General features: G+C 36.0%; 2 protein-coding genes across 2 annotated transcripts; one reads left to right on the top strand and one right to left on the bottom strand.

The window, feature by feature from the left end:
* Positions 1–212: 212 nt before the first annotated feature.
* HINT1 (histidine triad nucleotide binding protein 1) lies at positions 213–5286 on the bottom strand. Its single transcript, XM_070938706.1, has 3 exons — positions 5151–5286; positions 2960–3064; positions 213–524 (listed from the first exon to the last, which is right to left on the bottom strand). Exons 1-3 carry the CDS (start codon positions 5259–5261, stop codon positions 360–362), a joined length of 381 nt encoding a protein of 126 aa, XP_070794807.1. The 5' UTR covers positions 5262–5286; the 3' UTR covers positions 213–359.
* Positions 5287–6266: 980 nt separating this feature from the next.
* Positions 6267–17969, top strand: LYRM7 (LYR motif containing 7). Its single transcript, XM_070935674.1, has 5 exons — positions 6267–6350; positions 10270–10342; positions 12121–12191; positions 15281–15362; positions 17796–17969. The coding sequence occupies exons 1-5, from the start codon at positions 6267–6269 to the stop codon at positions 17864–17866; spliced, it is 381 nt and encodes a 126-aa protein (XP_070791775.1). The 3' UTR covers positions 17867–17969.
* Positions 17970–22857: the final 4888 nt, after the last annotated feature.

The raw sequence follows: 22857 nt of genomic DNA, 5'->3' as shown, positions 1-22857 counted from the left end.
ACAAACAGCATGAAAAAGATTTAAAATTTAAACACCTTTGATTACTTCCAGTACAACTCATGCTTTCTTTTCTATCATAGTAACACTACAACTTAGAAACAGCTTTTGGAAAGTTTCCGGTGGCTGCATCCACAACTTTTAGCAGCTGAATATAGCCCTGAGTATCAGACTGTACTAATTTATGTTACATAAGAGAAAAATGGGGGGGGAAGAATAATTAAGCTTAAACTTTATTGACTTATGGGCAAAATTTATAATTGTCTTCCACACGAAATATTAATTAATTGGGATTATAAACAGAACATGTGTGGACTCTATTCAACAGATTAAGGACAACGTTTTTCTTCTCATTCGGAGTCTTAGCCTGGAGGCCAGCCCATCTGACGTCCGCCAAGTACATGGAGATGCACATGATAGACTGATTGAGCACCATCTGGACCCTCATTCACAACCATTCGATATCCTCTAGTCAGGCCTAATTGAGCTGCACATTTTTTCCCCACAATGATTAAATGGCCAAGAAGCTGAAAAAGAAAAGAAAAATACATCACTTTAAGACAAAAAGGAAAAAAAACCCAAAGTCCATAGAATTGCCAAACCAAAATCAAATTCAATATCAAAAGTGTACGTATACAGTATAGTTTCGGCATCAGTAACTGGTATCTCACCCAAAGTGGGGAACATACAATATAAAAGGGCCAAAACAACTTGCATATTCAGCCATTTCTCAAGTGTTCTTTTCAGCAGATTTACTTATTGTTACGCTGAAGATTAGCTCAGAAAAATGTCAGCAAAAAAAGGGGGGAGGGGTGAAACCCAGTTCTTCCTTCTTTTAACCTGGCATAAAAATATTTAGAGAAGATGCAACCTATGTTCTCAGGGCAGCATTCCCTCATACTTTATTGGAGGTTTTATAACTAACTTTTAAAAACCACTCAAGGAGAAACTTGGGAAAAGTAAAAGACTATTCAAAAATCTGTTATTAACCATTGCTGCTACTGTATAGGAAGTGCTTACCCTAAGAATATATTGAAAATGTAACAATAGATAACTGGGATTGCACTATATTATTTATTTACATAAATTCTAAATATTTATAACTAAATATAACATGCAATGCAAATGAACCTTGTTTAGAATATAGTACACAATGCAAGTAAACCTTGTGTAGAAACTAACAGTGATAGTACTGGTCTTCACAGATATTTACTCTACAAGGCAATGAAGCTTGACTAGTATGTCCAGCTACAATTTCTACAACTATAAGAACTGTCCAGATTTTACTGTATTCCAATATGTTTGGACACTATGCTGAAATTGATTAATCTTCTTGTAGCAAGAATTGCTATTCAAGTTTTGGATTCTCATGAACACTTTAAACGTTATCTTAGAAACTTATAGATTTAAAAATGAAAAAAAAATTGCCTGATTTATCCAGGAAAATCATCTAGCCTTGACAATTTACCTCTCCTCATGCTATTAATAATAGATTCTTGCCCCCACCCCACCCCTGTAGGCTAAGAAAATAGTTTTTTTTGTTGTTGTTGTTGACAAACATGGAACTAATCTAGGACAGTTTTTTTATTCTTTTCAAATAAATCCATAACGTTTGTTAAAGCTTTGAAAAAAACTCTTGAAAACTGAAACGTTCTTTAGTATTATATGTATAATACAATCACCTTAATCAAAGGAGATCATTGTAGATTTTAGAAAGAGACGGCATAGTCATACCCCCCTCTGTATCAAAGCTGCACCTGTAGAGGTGGTCAACAGTATTAAGTATCTGGGGGTGCAGATAGCTAACAATCTGAATTGATCTCTAAGGACGTCATCCTTAGTGAAGTGTGCAAACCAGCATTTGCATTTCCTGTGTCAGATGAGGAGAGCACATCTTTCTCCTTCTGTCTTGGCCACTTTTTAGAAGCACGATTTAGAAGCATTTTAACAAACTGCATCACTGTTTGGTTTGGTGGTAGCAGTGCGTCAGATAGAAAGTCCATAAAGGGAATGGTAAGGACATCTGAGATTATAGAAAGCCCGTTTCTGGTTATTCAGGATACTGCTTATAAGCGCTATGTGCTTAGAGCTCAAAGCATTGTTAGAGACTCTGCACACCCATTTCACGGTCTGTTTTGGTTGGTCTCCTCTGAAAGGAGGTTTCAAAGTATTTCTAGCAGGACTACTAGATTCTGTAACAGCTTTGTTCCCTATGCCATCCGTCTGATAAAACTTGCAAGATTCGTTTTTCTGCTCTATATATACGTACACACACATATATAAAAATTATGCATATACCCATACACACACATGCACATCTGAACTAGACTGTGTTGTTTCTCTGGTCATATGTGTGTGTATATGTGGTATATACCTGGGGTGAAATCCAGCAGGTTCTGACAGGTTCTGGAGAACTGGTAATGGAAATTTTGAGCAGTTCGGAGAACCGGTAGCAGAAATTTTGAGTAGTTCAGAGAACCGACAAATACCACCTCTGGCTGGCCCCAGAGTGGGGTGGGAATGGAGATTTTGCAATATCCTTCTCCTGGAGTGGGGTGGGAATGAGATTTTGCAGTATTCTTCCCCTGCCATGCCCACCAAGCCATGCCCAAGCCACGCCCACAGAACCGGTAGTAAAAAAATTTGGATTTCATCACTGGTATATACATACCAGTAATTTTTTTGTCATGTTTATGTAGTGTATATTGGAGGTAGTTATCCTTTGAGAGCTATATGCAATGAAATCTCTTTTTTAACGTATGCTGATTACTGTACATTTAAAGTGATAATGAAGTTATTATTCTAAAAAAAAAATTAACAATTGAACTAAAACTCTGAGCTTTTGCTGGTTTAGCAAACCTACCAAAACTTTACCCATCCTTCTTCAGATCTCTCAATTTTTGATCCAAGTTATTATTGCAAAGCTGGCCTCTATTTAATAAAGTCTTTTTGCAATACTCACATCTGCATCGGTATCTTCCACTTGAGATATCTGAGCAATATGCTTCTTGGGGATCACTAGGAAATGAGTTGGAGCTTGTGGAGAAATATCATGAAACGCAAGGCACTAAATAGAAAAAGGCACCACTTTAGTAATAGCTTTTACAAAATGAATATAAAGTTTTAAGTAAGCATGTGAACCAAAAACAAGTTTTTAACTGGAATACTTTATATGAAATATTACCCTATGCTGGCTGGCCCTCTTCAAAACACAATAGTACTTTAAAATACAATTAAAAATTTAAGCAAAATTTGATTAGGAGTTATGGACATGAAAACTGCGAGAAATGGACTGTGAGATGCATTATTATAGTCACAACTTTTTTAAAATATAGCTCTACTGGGATCCTTATAAAAATTCATTCTGGCTGAGGATGAATACATTCCTTCCAATCATAAACTTAAACTGTGAATAGACAAGATTGTAGCCAAAATGGAGCTATAAAGAGGGACAGAAGCCCTAAGGAAATCCTCTCCAGCCTGGGACTCTTTTGTAGTTAGGGTTAGGAACTGCAAAGCAGGTTTTATTTTATTTAATCTCTGGATTTAGAGTAAAATGGGAAAATCAGGTGCTTAAATCAGATTTAATCATAATAAGCCATTCCTCATTTGCCTCTAACTCTGGCAGGAATATGCTCTGGCATATCTTTTTTCTAGCATTTCCCCATGGTGCCTCCTTCCTGTTGTCCTCAGCACAGCAGTGAAATAACTTTGCATTGTCTTTAAATATACAGTACAAGTTTTCTCCCTTGGTCAGACCCAGTCCAAAAGTACCCTAAAGGTGCACAAAATCTATACCAGCCATTACACTTTGGAGAACAGTCAAATTATTTTATTTACGGTATATTGCACCTTTCCTCCTGAAGTGCAAAGAAGTACATAGCATTCCCTGTTCTAGTTATTATTCATTTGGGATGAAACGAAAATACCATGAGGACATAGGGAAAAAAAATATTCCTGCAATGGCTAGTTGTATGTGAAATTATACAAACATTATGCAGGGACAAGGGCCCAATGGTTGGAATGTACCTAGGTAATTGAGAACACACTGCAATGGTTAGGATTATAATAATAGAAATGGAAATAGAAATAAAAAAGAAATAGAAAAAGAGTAGAGTAGAGTAGAGTAGAGTAGAGTAGAGTAGAGTAGAGTAGAGTAGAGTAGAGTAGAGTAGGAGTAAGGAATAGGAATAGGAATAGGAATAGGAATAGGAATAGGAATAATAGAAATAGAAATAGAAATAGAAATATAGAAATATAGAAATATAGAAATAGAAATATAGAAATATAGAAATAGAAATAGAAATAGACTAGAATAGAATTCTTTATTGGCCAAGTGTGATTGTGGAATTTGTCTTAGGTGTATATGCTCTCAGTGTACATAAGGAGAATAAAATACATTCATCAAGAATAAAAAGATACAACACTTAGTGATAGTCAAGGTTACTAATAAGCTATCAAATCGTACTAGGAAACAAATAAAAACAATATAATTGAATTTGAAGATACAAGTAACATGGTTATAGTAATAAGTGGGAAGAGATAGATACTAGTAAGGAAGAAAAGAATAATAGAGTAGAGTAATAATACAGTCTTAGTAAATTATTTGACAGTGCTGTGGGAATTAGTTGTTAAGCAGAGTGATAGCATTGGGGGGGGGGGGGGGGAACTGTCCTTGTGTTTAGTTGTTCTGGTGTGCAGTGCCCTATAGCGTCTTTTTGAGGGTAGAAGTTGAAACAATTTTATGTCCAGGATTTATTAATATATTTTAAATATATTTTAAAGAATTTTAATTTATTTTAAAATTTTAAGAAATTTAATAAGCTAGAAAACATTAAGATTCAGGGGTGGACATTAGTTGCAGGTAATATATCCTCCTTGCTCTTTTTTTTTTTAGGGGAGGGAGGCGAAGGGAAAAAGACGCAGGAAAAATAGAGCCTCCAGGTGCAAAGACAGTCTACCTCGCTTTGGTTGGCACTTCACCCACAGGCCACAAGATAGCAATTCCCACCACAAGCGGCCAGGGAGCATGCCTCGAAGTCATGCAAATGCCTGTTTCAGCCTGGCATTGCAGCCAAAAAAGGCAAACAGAGCTGGCCAATAAGACTTATGGCCGCAGCCATGCAAGTTCGGACTCGCCCCCGTTTCCCCACCTTCTCGTCCTCGAAGATGATCTTGGCGGGGATCTCTTTACGGATGATTTTCCCGAATATGGTGTCCCCGCCCGGCTGAGCCGCCTGAGCCCTGCAAACCTCAGCGGCCATCTCTGCACGAGAAGCGCCCGCCCCACCTTGCTGTCAGGCCTTTTATATCCCGGCCCCGCCTCTTCGAATTGACCAATAGCGAAGCGTAGGAGGGGAAACAAGCGGCAAGACTGCCCAATCAAAGCAATATGCTGATAGAACTAACCCGTCTTACCGGTCGGTTCCCCTGCCCGTCATTTCATTCCGCCTTCTCGTCTTTTCCCGAGGAATAGCAAAGCGCAGAGGCGCAATCGTATGATGAGGCAATAAAGTTTAAAAAAACACTGCTGGGGAAAAATGCACCGAATGAGTTCAGCGTCTCTCATAAATTATTAACAGGTTTTATCAATGTGGCCTTTTTCCTTTCAGGCATTTGTTCACCCTCTGTGGTAATCAGTTTTATTATTTTAATGTTTCTCTAAGTAGCATCGCATCAGACAATGCTGCTCTTTCCGTGACATGTTTAATTTGAATAAAAGGAAAATATTAAAAGTTTTCTCCGTTAAACACAATTTTTGTGCCGGGCACAGGGTTTTCTGAACCTCCAAGCAATTTAAAAATACGTGGACTTCAACTCCCAAAATTCCCCAGCAGCCCGCTTCCAACTGCCGGCTTGGCTAGAGAATTCTGGGATTTGAAGTCCTCCCTACACCTTAAAAGTTGCGGAGGTTGAGCCAAATTAGCTTAGCACAGGGGTCTCCAAGCTTGGCAACTTTACGACTTGTGGACTTCAACTCCCAGAATTCCTCAGCCAGCGCATGCGCTGGCTGAGGAATTCTGGGAGTTGAAGTCCACAAGTCGTAAAGTTGCCAAGCTTGGAGACCCCTGGCTTAGTAGAACGCCGATGCTTTCTTATTCCGTTTCCTTTCTTACAACTTTGTCCCCGTTTTACTCTTCTCATAATGCTACTCTATGGGTATAGCTCTCGAGTCATCTTTTATCTCCTCCCATTTTGGAATGCAGGACGCCCGCTGATTTGTCGTTGTCGTGGAGGCGATGTTCTCATAGAACCAATAACGTGCACGGATGGGCGTGGCTTTGTTCCTCCCGGAAACCTCTATAAGCGGGATTCCTCCAAGAGCGCCGGTCCCAGCGATGCGAAGGGCAGAGGTTAGTGGATGGTCCTGTGTGTACCTTTCGCAGGCAAGAGGAGAGAGAAGATGGTTGTTGGTGGTGTAAAGTTTTGTGGTTGGGCTGAGAACATTATTTGAGCCATATAAGAATGTATTATAGTTGGAGTGCATGCAAAATATGGTACAGAATGTGTAAGAGATATATTTATTTGCCCTTTTTCTTGATTTTCTTACTTCACTGCCTGACCACATTGTTACTACCGGTATGTTTGCTTATCCGTGTCAGAAGCATCACAATTAAGGCATACTATAAGGCCTAAAATTTAATATATAAAATACAAGATTGAAATACGTACAAATAAAATAGATCTTGCCCAGAAACTAGCAACATTACTTACTTACGGGACCGCCTTCTGTCACCAATTGCCTCCCACCGGCCGGTTCGCTCCCACAGAGAGGGCCTCCTCAGGGTGCCGTCAGCCAGACAATGTCGGCTGGCGACCCCCAGGGGGAGAGCCTTCTCTGTGGTGGCACCTACTCTCTGGAACGATCTACCCCCAGAGATACGAGTGATCCCAGACCTCCGGAGTTTTCATCGGACCCTAAAAACTTACTTTTTTTCAGCTAGCCGGGCTGGCCTGATTCCATGTTGGTTTTAACGTTTGATACTGATTTTAATTGATATGTTTTAAATTATGGGCCAAATTTCATTTAATTAGTTTTAATAATTATTTTAACTTTTGTGTATAAATGTTTTTATTTTGGCTGTTCACCGCCCTGAGTCCGAAAGGAGAAGGGCGGTATACAAATTTAAATAATAAATAAATAAATAAACATTAATTGTGTTATGACCGATTGATTTTCAAAATATGCATTACGCATTGGCAAAATAAAAAATCAGGACAAAAAATACAAGCTGGATGGACACATCCTTGTAGACGATCCTCACTCTGTCAAGCACCTCTCATCTCTAATTATCTAAGTGCCAGAGCCCACTGTAACAGAAGTGGGTTTCAGCAGGTTCTGACCAGTTCTGGAGAACCGGTAACGGAAGGTTTGAGTAGTTTGGAGAACCGATAATAAAAATTCTGATTGGCTCCACCCCCATCTATTCTTTGCCTCTCAAGTCCCAGCTGATTGGGAGGAAATGGGGATTTTGCAGTATCCTTCCCCTGCCATGCCCACCAAGCCATGCCACGCTCACCAAGCCACGCCCACAGAACCGGTAGTAAAAGATTTTGAAACCCACCACTGCACTGTAACAACATTGCCAAAAAGGCATTAAGAGTTGTTAACCTAATCTTGCATAGCTTCTTCTCTGGTAATATTGTACTGCTTACTAGAGCATACAAAACATTTGCTAGACCAATTTGTGAATACAACTCATCTGTCTGGAACCTGCACTGCATATCAGACATTAATACAATTGAGAGAGTCCAGAGATATTTCACGAGAAGAGTCCTCCACTCCTCTGCTCGCAATAGAATACCTTATGCCACCAGACTTGAAATTTTGGCCTTAGACAACTTAGAACTACTTCACCTTCGGTCTGCCTAAGCGTAGTACATAAAATTATCTGCTACAATGTTCTACTCGTCAATGTAGTTTCCACCACAACAATACACGAGCACGCAATAGATACAAACTTAAGGTAAACCACTCCAAACTTGATTACAGAATATAAGCAACAGAGTGGTCAATGTCTGGAATGCACTACCTGACTCTGTGGTTTCTTCCCCAAACCCCAAAAACTTTAACCTTAGACTGTCTACTGTTGACTTCAGTCCATTCCTAAGAGGTCTGTCAGGGGCATGCATAAGTGCACCAATGTGCCTACCATCCCTGTCCTAATGTCCTTTTATTCATATCCATTCCATGTATTCATAATCATGTTTATACTTATATCTGTTATCTAATACTTGCTTTATTTGCTTGACAAATAAAATAAATAAAATAAAACAATATATGAATCCTGCCGGATAATCTGGTCCTGAAAGTGAGGTTGTGATAAGGCCAGTGATTATTCAAATGATAGTAAGTTGTTTTTTTATTTAGAATTACTCTTTGATGTCTTACTTGGGATGTACTGAATTAGACTACAATTTCCTATCATCTAAAATGCTGTAGAGCCCTATTGTATACCGCTCTACATCTGGGTTCACACAACACACTAAGCCAGAATCTAATACAGTACGTTACAGTTCAGTATAATGTATTAGCCCTACATTTCTCACCATCTTTGATAAGCCACCTACTTCGTTTTTTCCTCTTTAAATGGCACGTGTGTCTTCAGGTCAGGGTTGATTGTTGGCAACTGCCTAGCATCCCTGTAGTTTTCTTGGCAAGATTTACACCAATGCTTTGCCACTGTCTCCCTTAGGCTAACAGAGAGTGACTGGCCCAAGGTCACCAGCTGGTTTCATGCCTGAGTTGAATTAGAATTCAGTTTCCTGGTTTCTAGCCTAATGGCTAAACCACTGTGCCAAACTGGTTCTCATTTAAATGGTTACATAGATTATACATACATTCAATGAGATGAAATGTCTATTGCTTCACTCCCATAAAAGCTGCTATCACCACTTTTGTTTCATCTCCAAAACTCATGTATTCTCAATAGTTATAGGACAAGCAGAAATACAGCAGGTGATGCCTGTTTTAAACTGGAAAGATACATCTATGGAATTCCTGTTAATTGTACATGTTTTTTTAAAAAAAATAAGTTTTGTAAAATAAGGTGTAAATATGTATTTTTTTACTCTGGTGTTTATTTTATTTTCTTTGATATCTCAGTTCATAAGGATATTTTTATGTCTTCCTATAAAACAGTGTTCATTCCAATTAAATATTTTGAGTGGCATTAGTGTATTTTGGTCTTTCTGTGAACCACTTAGTATTTTTATGGGAATTTTTCCCATTCACTAGTCAAAGAGGCTGGTATCCTCATTTAAAAACGTTTATTCCTCTTCCACCTATTTCTCTACAAACTAAAAACTGGGGTTTGCAAAAATAAGTGTTATAAGGATTCTTACTGCTAATAATGTGATTTCTGTATATTAAAAACAATACCATTACTGATATATCTCTCTATTTAAATTAAGCCAGTAGTGTAACTGGCTTAATTTAAGCAGGAAATTTCTGCATTTTTGAAGTACTGTGTCAAATTTCCCTTAGTTTGATTTGTTTATGTATTAATTACTCTGTTTACCTTCAAATAATACCTTTCTCTCACAGTTCTAGCCTCAAAAGATTAGGTAACATCATCCTCTCTCTCAAAGTTTATTTATTTGTATGTTGCCCATTACAAAAATTAACCAAAATCATAAGAACAAAAACACATTAAAAACATTAAAAGAGTAAAAACTATGAAAAACCATAAAAAGACGTAATCTGCAAGCATGTAGTTCAACGTGCTCACAATGTAACAAGCTCCACAATGCCACTATCAGATCTCAGGTTCAGGATGGCAAAGCCAAATCTTCAGACCCTTCCAGAAGACCAGTAAGGTCAAGGCTAATCTGGCCTTGTAAAACTAAAAACTAGCATTCTTAAATTTTAAAGTATTATTGTGTCAGACATATAGCTGGAATATCTGTGAAATGTCTTCTTTAACAACTTTTCTGTCACTTTCTAGAGGCTTGCCTATCTAAGAATCAGGCAAGGAATTTGAGATTATAATACCTATCATATGGTCTTTTAGGCTGAGTTTCACATACCAGTATTACATACCAATATCTATGTTAGAAGCAGGAATGTGGATTGCTTGTTATATCAGCATTTACAGTAGCTGCTATTTCTAGGAATCATTTTCATTTCATTCTGCTATGACCAAATGCTTTTTCTTGGAGAATTTCTATATTTTGTTTCCCCGATATTCTTACTTCAAATTTAACTGAGCAAATGGTGCTTTCTTTATAACATCAGAATGTAAAACTTTTAACGTTCTATTGTATTTACAGGTCTTGAAAGTTTTCAAGATTTTACATAGGACAAGGCAAAATGTGTTCAGAGGTGACACCAGAAGCTTAGATGGTAAGAACTTTTTTTTTTTTTTTTTTTGGTAAAACAAGTTTTACTAAAGGAAAAATGCTCAATCTTTCCCCAGCAGTGGGCTACCTAGAAACATAGCATTTAAAAACATAGTTTTAATGTATGATTATTACTTCTAGCATGTAGTTGTATTTGAGACTCTATGCTTGTTTTTTTAAAGCTATACATTCTGTATATGCACTGAGTCCCTTGTTATTTCATTATAAGATCTTGCCAGTGTTGAATTGTAGTTGCCTCCTGTTCTATCTATTCTCTGCCTCCCAAGTCCCAACTGATTGGGAGGAAATGGAGATTTTGCAGTATCCTTCCCCTGCCACGCCTACCAAGCCATGCCCACCAAGCCATGCCATGCCCACCAAGCCACACCCACAGAACCAGTAGTAAAAAATTTTGAAACCCACCACTGATCCATATATATACTTCTAGATGAAAAAATGTTTCATCACTCAATGTATTTATATACTCTAAACCTTGATTTCTCATCCTTGATAGGGATACATTAAAATTTCTCCTGAAATTTTAAAATAATGTATAGCTCTCTGGACTTTTCATCGTGCATTGGAATAAATTAGTTGAATGCAAATAAGAAAAAAATATCAGTCATCAACATGAATGAAAATTTATTATTTATTTATCAAAAGACCCAACAACAAGCTTAAATAAAAAAGAAAACAACACATGGGAAACATATCATTCATAAAGGTTTTTTAATGCACCTAATCCTGGCAGCTGAAAATTTGGCTACATTAGGCCTAAATTTATATAAGAGAAAATTACATGGTTTGAAAAGCCTGGTTGAAAAAAACAAAGGAGAAATCAATGTTTGCCTCAGATACAATTCTACTTCTGACTTCTGACAAAGATAAAATCTTTGTACAAGAGGTATTCTTTCGAATCTGCCTATACGAAAACTGATTAAGAACTATGATGTATGTGGGTTAAATATGAGGTCATACAGTAACAGGGTGAATTGGATTTACAACTCAAGTCCTATGATCTTATATCCCAGAGCCCTTGTCTAACAAACAAAAAAGCTGAAATATGCCCATTAAATATAGGCGATCTGGAAAGAGGCCAATTTGGATAATTTTATGGGTTATAATTTTAAACTAAGAACTAAATGGGTTGTCAAGATAAGAAAGTAATCCTGAAATGGAATAGAACATAGCTAGTAAAGCTGCAGCAAACCCAACCAAAGAACACCACTCACATCAACACTGACAGGGCAAGCTAGTAGAATATAAAATAAGAACAAACTTTACTCCCTGTAGCACTGATAATGTTACCAGGTTTGGCCAATGAAACATCTTCAAGAAAACAACCAAGCTTAGAGAGCACCAGGGACCCCCTTATTCTGTTCACATTATGCCACATTTGAAGAATAGGAGCTTATGTATACTTAAATATCTCCTTGCTGGAGCCTTATCTTATCCAAGATAATTATTATGCTGCTTTTTGATATATCAGGTAAGCTTTCTTTAAATACTGTTAACTGTTTTATGTTCAACTTCCTCAAAGTGTTGCAAAGGAATAGTTAGTTTTTAAATATAACATGCATTTGGGACTTTTAGTGACATTTTGTAATATCGTATATTGCAACTTAACTGTTTAAAAGACTAGATCTTTTAAAATATCTTCAGATTAGCACATAAAATTCTGGTAGCATACTGTGGAAATAATTTTTATAGAAGTATCTATTTTATATGTAAAAACTGAATGAATACATTTTTTTAAAATGCCTGGTCTCTTTTTTTATCTAGCTGCAAGACTTAAGATAAATGAAGAATTCAAAAATAATAAAAATGAGACTTCTCCTGAAAAAATAGCTGAGGTATTTGCGTAGAAATTGGTTTCTGTTATTGAATACAAGCCTGTGTTGCATTAAATATATTGTATTAAATTAGTTTAACTATTACAAAATATACTAGGTTTAACTATGTATTAACTATACGGAACAGATTAGGAACAGACCGAGGATAGAGATTACTAACAAAAAAATTGTGCGTGTCTCTTTAAAATTATCATTCTTAATGATTTTCTAAAAGAGAAACTATACAGTGAAACTGACAAAATACAAGTGTAATCTATATATTTATATTGGAAACCACAGATTGAAAGCCAATGGCTAACACTCTGTTTTATAGTGGTAGTTTTTCTGCTTCATATTCAAAGGGAAAGATAGTGCAAACCAATAATCAAAGATGAATTAGGAACAAGCAATTGTTGAGCAGAGATAACAGTTACTCTATTTTTTTTTCTTAGAATTCTATCCTTTGCAACATTTTTATTGTAGCTTGAAATAGAGAGAATAGTCTGGAGTCTCCTAACCTTTAAACTAATACAGGTAGTCCTTATTTAGCAACCACACAGGACTGATAACTGTTGTTAAGCAAATTGGTCGCTAAATAGAAAATCAAATGACTGAGATTGTGCTTACATTTCCCTGCCGCTTAGAATGCTCACTCCAATGCTGTGACAATTAGCAAGGAGGAGATTAATATTTGTATTCATTGGAGAGGAAGGGATTATAAAAGACTATGCAGACACACCATGGGGAATATATATTGGAAGAAAAGTGGTGGTATTGGCAGCCCCAATCATGTTTGGGCTGGGAGCCATACTCAAATAACCTGGTTTATTCCCCCTCATATGCCTGCTTAGTCTCTTGTAAACCCTTCCTCTCCAATCTCACTGCTGTACAAACTACAGGGACCACAGGTCAGGCAAAGGATAAGGCTTACTGAGCATAATGGCGATCACATGACTGAGGGATGTTGACAAGGCAATCGGTAAGTGAGGACTACTTGTAGGTACTTTTGAATTTTGAATGCTATGAACATTCCCACAACAGGACTGCTCTGGTAGTGTGGTCACACAGTTTACTAAAAGGCAACTGATTAGAAGATCCCTGCTACCCTTTCTTGCTTGTCCCAAAACTTTCCAGTTCACATACTCATTTGCAAAAATTTATATCTTTAGGGTGAATATAATTCCAAAAGAGCATTGAACCACCATCACTTTTATTTTTAAAGAACGCCGTTTGGAGGGCACCATGTGAAGTTCCTGCTGGCACTTGGAGGAACCATATAGAGAGAGATAAACCTTCATGTTTTGGAATTTTGTACAAGCTAGCTAGTTTCTAATGATACAGGTTTCTTATTTTTTATTAAAGCTGGCTAAATATATCTAGATGCTTTTTTTGTCTGATTATTAATCAATCAAGATCCTGAAGCAGAGAGTTAAATTGCCTACAATTTTGTCACCTTCGTATATAGCAGAATATGTTACTATCGTATACTGTCTGATATAACTGTTATTTTAAAGTTCATTAGCGCAGTATTATATTATGTCACCTGTGCCAAACTAGTGAATAAGCTCTTTTTGTTGCTCCGTTTCAGAAACATTCCCCCATTCATTGAACTCTTTTCCTAAAAATGCTACCATTTATAAATGAATGCAATCTGACAGGTGAAAAAGAGCGAGATTAGGAACAATAGCATTTCTGAAGAATCTGCTTAAAAGAATAATAATTTGCCTGTAAAACAGGAACAAGTTCTTTTATGTGCATGCAAGATATGTGTATGGACAACTTTAAATGAACCACTCTTTGTCATAGAGTCTTCTTGCAGAAATTGGCATAATAGATTCCATTATTCTGTAATTTTCTCTCTCTCAAAATTGGAACAGCTCTAATTTCTTGAATTATTGATATTTAGTTTCTTTTTGCCTGAAGGAAAAAAATACTCTTAAATTCAGCAAGTGTTCAAGTGTTCAACAATATTAAACTCTCAGTTCTAAAAAATGAATTTCTAAAGCTTTCACAAAATCTTACCTGATTGAAAACAAATAGCTAAAATAAACACATGCATATTTTTTCATGGGTTATTCTTTCAATCAGTAACTCAGATATTTTTACAAGCTGATTCATGCAGATAATTGTTTAGATTTGGAGGAATAGACTGTCAAATTATTCATGAACCTGATGAAATGATAAAATTATAACTGATCTGAAACTAAAATAAACTAATTACTATATGTGTATCAAGTAGTATATTTCTGCTTTATGTTCTAATAAAGTGTGAAACCTTTTTAGTGCTATCCAGTTGATAGCTCCCTGACTACTTCTTTGAAGCAGGAATAGCATTATATATTAAATAGCATTATAAGCATGTCTAGTAGTAGATGCAGTATAAATTAGTGAAAGATGTCAAACATGAAAATTTAATATTAATATTAGAAGAATAAAAATGTTGTTTCAAAGAGGAAAAAATACAATTAAACAAACTAATAGTTTCAGCCACTCTTTAGTTATTATAAAGGAAATATATTGAAAAGTTCACTTTTGCTATCTTCTGCAAGCAAATGTATGGTTTTCATGATTAAATCTTGACCCCATGATAAATATGTCTTGCTAGTTCTGGAAAAAATTCCATATTCTATTAAGGAGCATGTAATATAACTATAATAATGTCAATATACAAATACAATATACATATACAAAGCTGACTTTGTATTAAAAAAAATTCCATATTCTATTAAGGAGCATATAATATAACTATAGTAATGTCAATATACAAATCCAATATACATATACAAAGCTGACTTTATATAAAAAAGAACACCGCTTGGGGGGGGAGGCGGAAGCCCTACTAAGCAGGTATATACAAAAGTATGAAAGCTATTGCTTAACGCATTTTAAGCCGCCCTGAGTCTCCGGAGAAGGGCGGCATATAAATCGAACCAACGAATGAATGAATGAATGAATGAATAAATAAATAAATAAATAAATATCAAAGATAAGCGTCCTTTGAAAATCCAGTTATGAAATGCTCAATGAATTTGTAATAACATTTCATGGATGATCAGGAAGCAAAATATATTGATGAATAATTATTAATTCTGTTTCCCAACTCCACCTAGTTTATAAAAATAGCTTCAGATGTGGAAGTTTTACTTAGAACATGTGTCCTACAAGGTGTTTATGTGGATGCCAACAAAATAAGTAAGTAAAGTTTCTCTTCCTTGCAACTTTTATTAATCAGTTTGGCACAGTGTATTTGATTTATTACATAGATAGATAGATAGATAGATAGATAGATAGATAGATAGATAGATGACAGACAGAGGGCATACATATGATAATTATACAATATCATTCAGAATTTAATTAGATTTAATTAGTATATTAATTAAATAGTAATTCTATAGATTTCTATATATTCTATTTATGGCAGGTTAATATTCATTTTAAGTAGTCTTTAATGAATAGTGGAATATTGACGAAATATCGGAATAGTTGTGAAGGCCTTACAGTTAGCTATCAAATTTGTTCTGTTTTCCTGATTCCAACTGAATCCGTGTTTAATAGAAACTTTCTACCATGAATAATTAAATATCTTAACAAATGTTAAAGTTTCCATTAATATATTTTTGCAATATTGTCTCTATGAGTTGATTAGATAATGTATACCTGAAAGTATACCTGGATCTAATAAAATGTACGTGTTTTCTCTATTTTTCTATCCTATATTCCTGTGGAGTGTGAGATCTTTGCAACGTAAAATATAAAATGTTATGATTAATTCAAATGGGTTAAACCACTTTTAATCCCAAATATGTAGAGATTCAGTTTGCATCAAAACCTTAACTAGAATTCCAGATATGAAGGTACCATAATTTTCTGTTGGCATTTTTAACCCTTTCTTAATGATCTGTAGCATGGAAATTTGCCTTTTTTAAAAAAAAAAAAAAGAAGCTGCTATAAATTGCATCTCAGGGACGCAATGGCTCAGTGGCTAAGATGCTGTGCTTATCGATCAGAAGTTCAGCGGTTCGAATCCCAAGTGCCACGTAACGGGGTGAGTTCCTGTTACTTGTCCCAGCTTCTGCCAACCGAGCAGTTCAAAAGCACGTAAAAAATGCAAGTAGAAAAATAGGGACCACCTTTGGTGGGAAGGTAACAGCCCTCCGTGTGCCTTCGGCATTGAGTCATCCTGGCCACATGACCATGGAGACATCTTCGGATAGCGCTGGCTCTTCGGCTTTGAAATGGAGATGAGCACCGCTCCCTAGAGTCAGTAATGTTGTGGCTCCAGTGTCCGCCGAAGGGCAAGAGATAGGGTCGGGGCCAAGCACGTCCACGCAGCCTCAGGTGGACAGTGATGAGAGTAATGAGTCTTGGCTAGATCTATGCCAGCATCACAGAGATAAGCGCGCGCAACAGAAGAAAAGGCGTGCCCGAGATTAGGCTGAGTCACTGGACCACACCCCACAGGGTATAAAAGGGAGAGTGATGGCCAGTCAAGCCTTGTGACGAACAAAGCTGAAAGCTTCCACGCCATTCTGCATTGCCGGACTTTTGCTATAGACTTTGCTGGATTATTTTTGGACTTGAATTACTCTGTAATTATTAAACATTTTACTTTGATGTACCAGAAGCGGAGAGAAGTTATCTCTTCCCTTCATAAGTAATAAACTCTTGGCAGGCAGCCACGAGGTTGCTGCCAAGTTCCGTTATTATAAGGAAAAGGATTTTGTCGGCTGGTTTGGTCTTTAACTCTTGGACGTCTGTTGGTGTGTGTGCGTGTGGGACGGGGACAGAACAAGTAATGACTAGCACGCATGTGCGGAGGAACCTTTACTTTTACCTTTATACATTGCATGAACATAATTTTTTTTATTTATCCACTTCATAATTGACACCAAGGGCAACATGTCAACCCCTCAATCACCCCTTTGGCTTCCATGGCTGTGACTGGATACAAACAGAGATTTCCATAGTTTTAGTTAACCACCATGCCATATTTGTTCTATTATACTGAATATTCATTATGGGTTTTTTAAAACTGAAGAAGAAGAAGAAATTGAGCATTGCATTTATCAAGTCTTTATTAGCTACAGTACTCACGGGTTTGTGGCTCAGTAATAAACCTTTTCTTTGCGGCAGGAAGTCACAGATTCAGTGTCTGCGCATTTAAGGAGATAAGGATGATCTCAGAACTCAGCTCTTGATTATCACATAACATACAATAGCGTAGAAATAATCTGACATTTTTTTCTTCCTGGATTTATTTACTTGTTTATCATCTGCTAAAGTAGCATCTCTAGAAATGACTGGAACAATTCCTGCCTCAAACTAAGGAAACCTACCACCAGTTGAAACAAATAATACATGGTTGGGTGAATGAATGTTTTACCTTAGTACAGAGTCTTTTGCGATGACCTGACTACCAAACAGATAAAGAATATTGAATGGTCTTTGCAAAAGGGAGAACATTTAAATATACTGTATGTATTCATAATTAGTTTATAATTTTACAAATTGCCATGTGTCGAAAATACTGCTTCTAATTCTACAATCTCCATTATTATTAGAGTATTGTCTTTGTTTAAACAATAGTGTGGAAAATCTAATAATAATGTCTTTTTCTTCCAGAGCTTTTACCAAGAAAGGAGGTGCTACGAGACAATGCCCCATTCTGTGACACACCGAAGCAAAACACATGAACAGAATAAAACTTTTGATTCATTAACAATGCCATGTAATTTCTTTTAAAATAAAATCGCTTTCCTATAATACTGGCCTAAATAAAATGTTCAACCTGAAAAATGTCAATTATTTGTATTCAGATGAAAAAGCAAAAAAACAAACAAACAACTTTCGGTATTTCAGGAAATGTATTCAAATTTATTTTCTGGTTTAAAAGAATGCCTTTACTATTATCAAATTAGTGTAAGACTTTCATAACTTTTAATCCCTCCAATGGATATGATTCATTCTTCCTATGTACTGCAAGTTTATATTTTTCTATCAATCCCCAAAATATGTAATAAACTGCTTTAGAATTAAAAAGAAAATGTTTTCTAATCTGAAGACATAATTCTAAAGGTTCCAGAAAACAAGGTATAGAGTTTCATACACTAAATGTAAATTAAAAAACATTTCAGAGAATTTTATGCATTAGGCATATTATTTTGTTTAAGTTTAAGGACATCATTTTAATTTTTTACACTTGAAGAAAGAAGTGTTAGCTTATAATGGTATAATTCCAGTCATTCCACTCAGAAATTATTCACACTGAATTCATTGGGTTTAATCCTAGATATATACCGTAGATTGCAGCCTTAAGCTTTGATGCTATCTACAATTTATATTATTTACATGCTAATAGACATCAAAGTGACTTACGTTTACTTTTTCATAAATTTTAGTGAACTTCTATGTAATCTTGAAATTGTGCTATATGTAAATTGTTACCCCTTTATGTTTTCAGTATAATTTTGAACCTGAGTTTTAGCCTATATATTGAATATTTTTGGAGGAGTTATAGATATAGTTTGTTCCCTTGGCTTTAACACTGTTACAGGAAAACAGTAATGGACTAAAGGTTTAATGAAGAAAGAGGGACTCTTTAACAGTATGATTTTTTGTTTTTTTAGAACTACAAATAGTGGAGTATTGAATGGGAATACTCCCATTCGTGTTGATTTAAATATGGCAAAAGGGCTGAAGAACATCCTCATGGATAAAAATGGAGAGATTATTACGAAGTTTTCTATGAAGAACTTTCCCCATTCCTGATCTAGCATGGTGGCTTTCATTCCAAAATTATTGAAATGATGTATATTGTATTTTTAGAATAATTCTCATTGGATGATTACATCAAATTGACTTCATTTCCTCCATTTGGAACCACAGAATTACTAATTTACATCCTGACTCAGACCAACTCTTCAACACTGATTTCAATGATTCTCATAGCATTATCCAGCCATTACTACTGCAAAGTGATATAAATAGTCATTACTGTTGCTTTGGTCCAAACTTATCAAATGAAATCACTAGTGGGGATAGCTTTAGATAAATGCCATTTCTCTATGATAAAGATGTAGCAGGCATTTTAATACCCACATGGGCAGACACATTGGCTTATAGGTCAATTTTGTTTATAATTAATGTTTAGAAGCTTACTAGTAAATTAGTACCACTCCATTTGTTCTTTAGATTTTATTTATTTGTATATCCATTCCTAAAGGAGATTAGATAATATTTAGTCAAAAACATAGTGATGTGTTCAGCAGATGGTGCTCTTGCATATCTATACAGAAGCAAGCTTGGGAGAGAGAGCAGAATCATGCCCTGTGTACATTTTATATTGAGAGGTAAGCAGTATTTAAAAGGCAATTGTATAATTAATTGATCAAATTATTTGAAGTAAATTAAATAATTAAACTTTGTTTTACAAAGAACTATAGAAACAAAAAGGTTGGTTTTCAACTGTTTAATCAAGCATGAGTTTAATTGAAATACATGCATATGAAATAAAACACATACTGTGTAGAATAAAAGTAAATAAGTTATGATTCAATTAACAATAACAGCTTATAGCCATAATAGTGAAACCCTCTTAGATGTAGGTCTGATTAAATTCAAGGAAATGGATAATGGATAAGTAAGTGTACAGTATTTATAATCTTAGCTAAATTATAACCTTAATTAGATTTTTTCCAAATTTTTCAATACCTTTTAAAATATGACTTCTACAGGGATTCATTGCCTTTGTGCTATTGCTCCTGAAAATGCCAGATTGGTGTTAGCTTTAATGATGTAACTGTAATTATTGGCTGTGTGTCATATTAGATCTGTACATAAGGAATTTAATTTCTAGTACTGGCAGTTCTTTACACTTCCTTTGCAAAAATGGAAAAATATTAACACTGGAAAACTAAAAATAAGGCCAACTAACCTTTGCAGGAAAACAGACTTTCCTTGCATGAAACAGATTTTTCCAAATATTTTCTAAGGTTTAGCTTGGAAACAACTTACAATGAATGAGAAATGCATTATCATGAATGCAATTAAATACGCAATCTTTTCTATCAGTTATGACTACAGTAAATCTCCATTATAAACCTGAATTGTACATACCTTATGTGTTAAAATGTTTTTCTTTATAAACCTTGTTCCTTTTATAGGAAATAACTCCTGGGATACAATTTAGGCATATAGTATAATCAGTGGTGGGTTTCAAAATTTTTTACTACTGGTTCTGTGAGTGTAGCTTGGTGGGCGTGGCATGGCTTGGTGGGCATGGCAGGGGAAGGATACTGTAAAATCTCCATTCCCTCCCCAATCCAGGGAAAGGTTACTATAAAATCCCCATTTCCTCCCAATCAGCTGGGACTTGGGAGGCAGAGAATAGATGGGGGTGGGGCCAGTCAGAATTTTTACTACCAGTTCTCTGAACTACTCAAAATTTCCGCTACCGATTCTCTAGAACTGGTAAGAACCTGCTGAAACCCACCTCTGAGTATAATCTTCTCAGACATTATGTTTTTTACCCTATTATGGGAACAAAATCTCAGATGTTATGTAGCATGTTGTGTTTAAAGTATTGGATGTATATGTTTCAGCTATAAAGTATCTATTCCAGGTGTGAAATGCTCCCGGTTCGGACCAGTTCGCCCGATCCTGTAGCGATGGCGGGTGGTGGTTCGGAGGACCGGTAGCAAAAATCCCTGCGCCTCCCTCCCCCCCACCATATCCAGCTGAGCCGCACGATCATCAGAGGCTTTTTTTTTTTTACTTTTAAAAACATTTTTTCTACAACCTCTTCCGATGAAAAAATGCTTTTAAAAGTTTTTTAAAAAGCCTCTAATGATTGCGCAGCTCAGCTGGGATCATCAGAGGCTTTTCAAAGCATTTTTTTCTGCAACCTCTTCCAGAGAAGAGGTGGTTTAAAAAATGCTTTGAAAAGGCTCTGACATCCACCAACACAGCTGGGATCATCAGAGCCTTTTCAAAGCATTTTTTTAACCACCTCTTCTGCTGAAGAATTTGCAGGAAAAAATGCTTTAAGTCTCTCTGACAATCCCAGCTGAGTTGCCTGATCGTCAGAGACTTTTAAAGCATTTTTTTCTGCAACCTCTTCACCGGAAGAGGTGGTTTAAAAAATGCTCTGAAAAGGCTCTGACGATCCCAGCTGTGTTCCTGATCAGCAGAGGCTTTTCAAAGCATTTTTTTGCATTTGCAGAAAAAATGCTTTGAAAAGTTAAAATTAAAAAAAAAAAGTTGGCCATGCCCACCCAGTCACATTACCCCACCACCACCAAGCCATGCCCACAGAACCGGTAGTAACAAATTTTACATTTCACCCTTGATCTATTCATTTTTGAATTTGAAAGAGGTGAAGTTGGGAAGGATTATTCTAGTTCCTGCCTTTTTAAGATGATTTATCTTAGTACAGATGGCATTATTATATCATGCTTGACTGTACTTTGAGAAATTAAATTTTAAACACCAATTTAAACTAAGGCAATCTGGGAACTTGATAAATATAAAGAAAAGCTAAAGCCCAAAATTCTTAAAAGTATCTTCAGGTTGGTTCATGCTAAGAAGAGATAGTCAGTTTAGACCTCTGCAAAGCAGGAATCGTGCTAAACTGGCCTTGCCTTTGTTTATGCTTAGAAATTATATTCTTATAAAGTTTATTGTTCCGTCCTTCAATCTATCTGATTCAGTATTGTCTGTAGGACTGTTTTCTGTCAGAACCTGTGTTGACACATCATGATACTTCATCCAGGTACAATACTTTTCAAGATAGCTTTACTGCAGTAATTTACTGCAGTAATTTAATGGTAGCTTTATTTACATTATCTCCTCCTACAAAGCCTACACTGGAGGGCATAATCAACTGCAGTGGCTCCAGATAGAAATGCTAAGTATAATAAAGTAATCAAGAAATCATTCTACAATTCAATATATATTTTAGGACATGGAGCAGATTTAATAAGACAGCACCTTTTTTCCTTCCCTCAATGGCCTATATGTAGCCTCAGGTCAATTTAGAAGATTCAGATGTGTACATCAAATGTGAGGAAAGAGATAAAAGGAATTATGTCCTTCACTTGCCAGAGATTGCCCGGGGCAAGTAACTGCTGTCAGTCTCTGACTTGTCCCATGTTGGCTGTTTGCTAAAACAAATCCAGCTGATTAGGTCTCATACAATTTAAAGCAGCAGGAAAAAATTATGTCTGAACTGAGAATATTTGGGGGAAAAAATAGTGGGGATTGTACTTCTAGAAAGGACCTTATAAGGCGGCAGTCCCCAATCTTTCTGGCTTTGTGGACTGCCAGCGGTGCAGGAAGAGAGGGGATGGTTCTGTGCAAGCAGCGGGCGAGCACCATTGGCAAAAATGGAGGTCGGAGACACCTGCTATAGGGTTTTTTTCTTATATTGTCCAAACAGTTCACCAATCAAAATATATTTGATATTTATTTAATTTGCAATTATGTACTAGGCAGGGCAGTCAGTGTGTTAATATATATTCCTGCCTCATTTTTATTTTCATAACAATCCTATGAGGTAGTCTGCACTGGGAATTGTAATTGCCCTTAACTCACACAAAGAGCTACATGGACAGGCATGAATGTGAGTCTGTCAAACTCAAGATTTCCATGCTGATGTTGGAAATGTAAAGGAAAGTTTACCTCTGCA

The sequence above is a fragment of the Pituophis catenifer genome, unplaced genomic scaffold (assembly GCF_029215685.1).
Source record: "Pituophis catenifer annectens isolate HBS135680 unplaced genomic scaffold, rPitCat1.0.hap2 SCAF_2, whole genome shotgun sequence".
NCBI lineage: Eukaryota > Metazoa > Chordata > Lepidosauria > Squamata > Colubridae > Pituophis > Pituophis catenifer.
Note: the sequence above shows the minus strand (reverse complement) of the source record. Positions and strands in the feature narration are given on the sequence as shown.

Bases quoted from the DNA above. Each gene is read 5' to 3' on its own strand.
- HINT1 (XM_070938706.1), bottom strand. From the start codon at position 5,261: ATGGCCGCTGAGGTTTGCAGGGCTCAGGCGGCTCAGCCGGGCGGGGAC. The intron at 3,065-5,150 runs GTGGGGAAACGG...TTTTCTATTTAG, and splicing joins TCATCTTCGAGGACGAGAAG to TGCCTTGCGTTTCATGATAT. The intron at 525-2,959 runs GTGAGTATTGCA...TTTCTTTTTCAG, and splicing joins TGGAAGATACCGATGCAGAT to CTTCTTGGCCATTTAATCAT.
- LYRM7 (XM_070935674.1), top strand. From the start codon at position 6,267: ATGGGCGTGGCTTTGTTCCTCCCGGAAACCTCTATAAGCGGGATTCCT. The intron at 6,351-10,269 runs GTTAGTGGATGG...TTGTATTTACAG, and splicing joins CAGCGATGCGAAGGGCAGAG to GTCTTGAAAGTTTTCAAGAT. The intron at 15,363-17,795 runs GTAAGTAAAGTT...TTTTTCTTCCAG, and splicing joins TGTGGATGCCAACAAAATAA to AGCTTTTACCAAGAAAGGAG.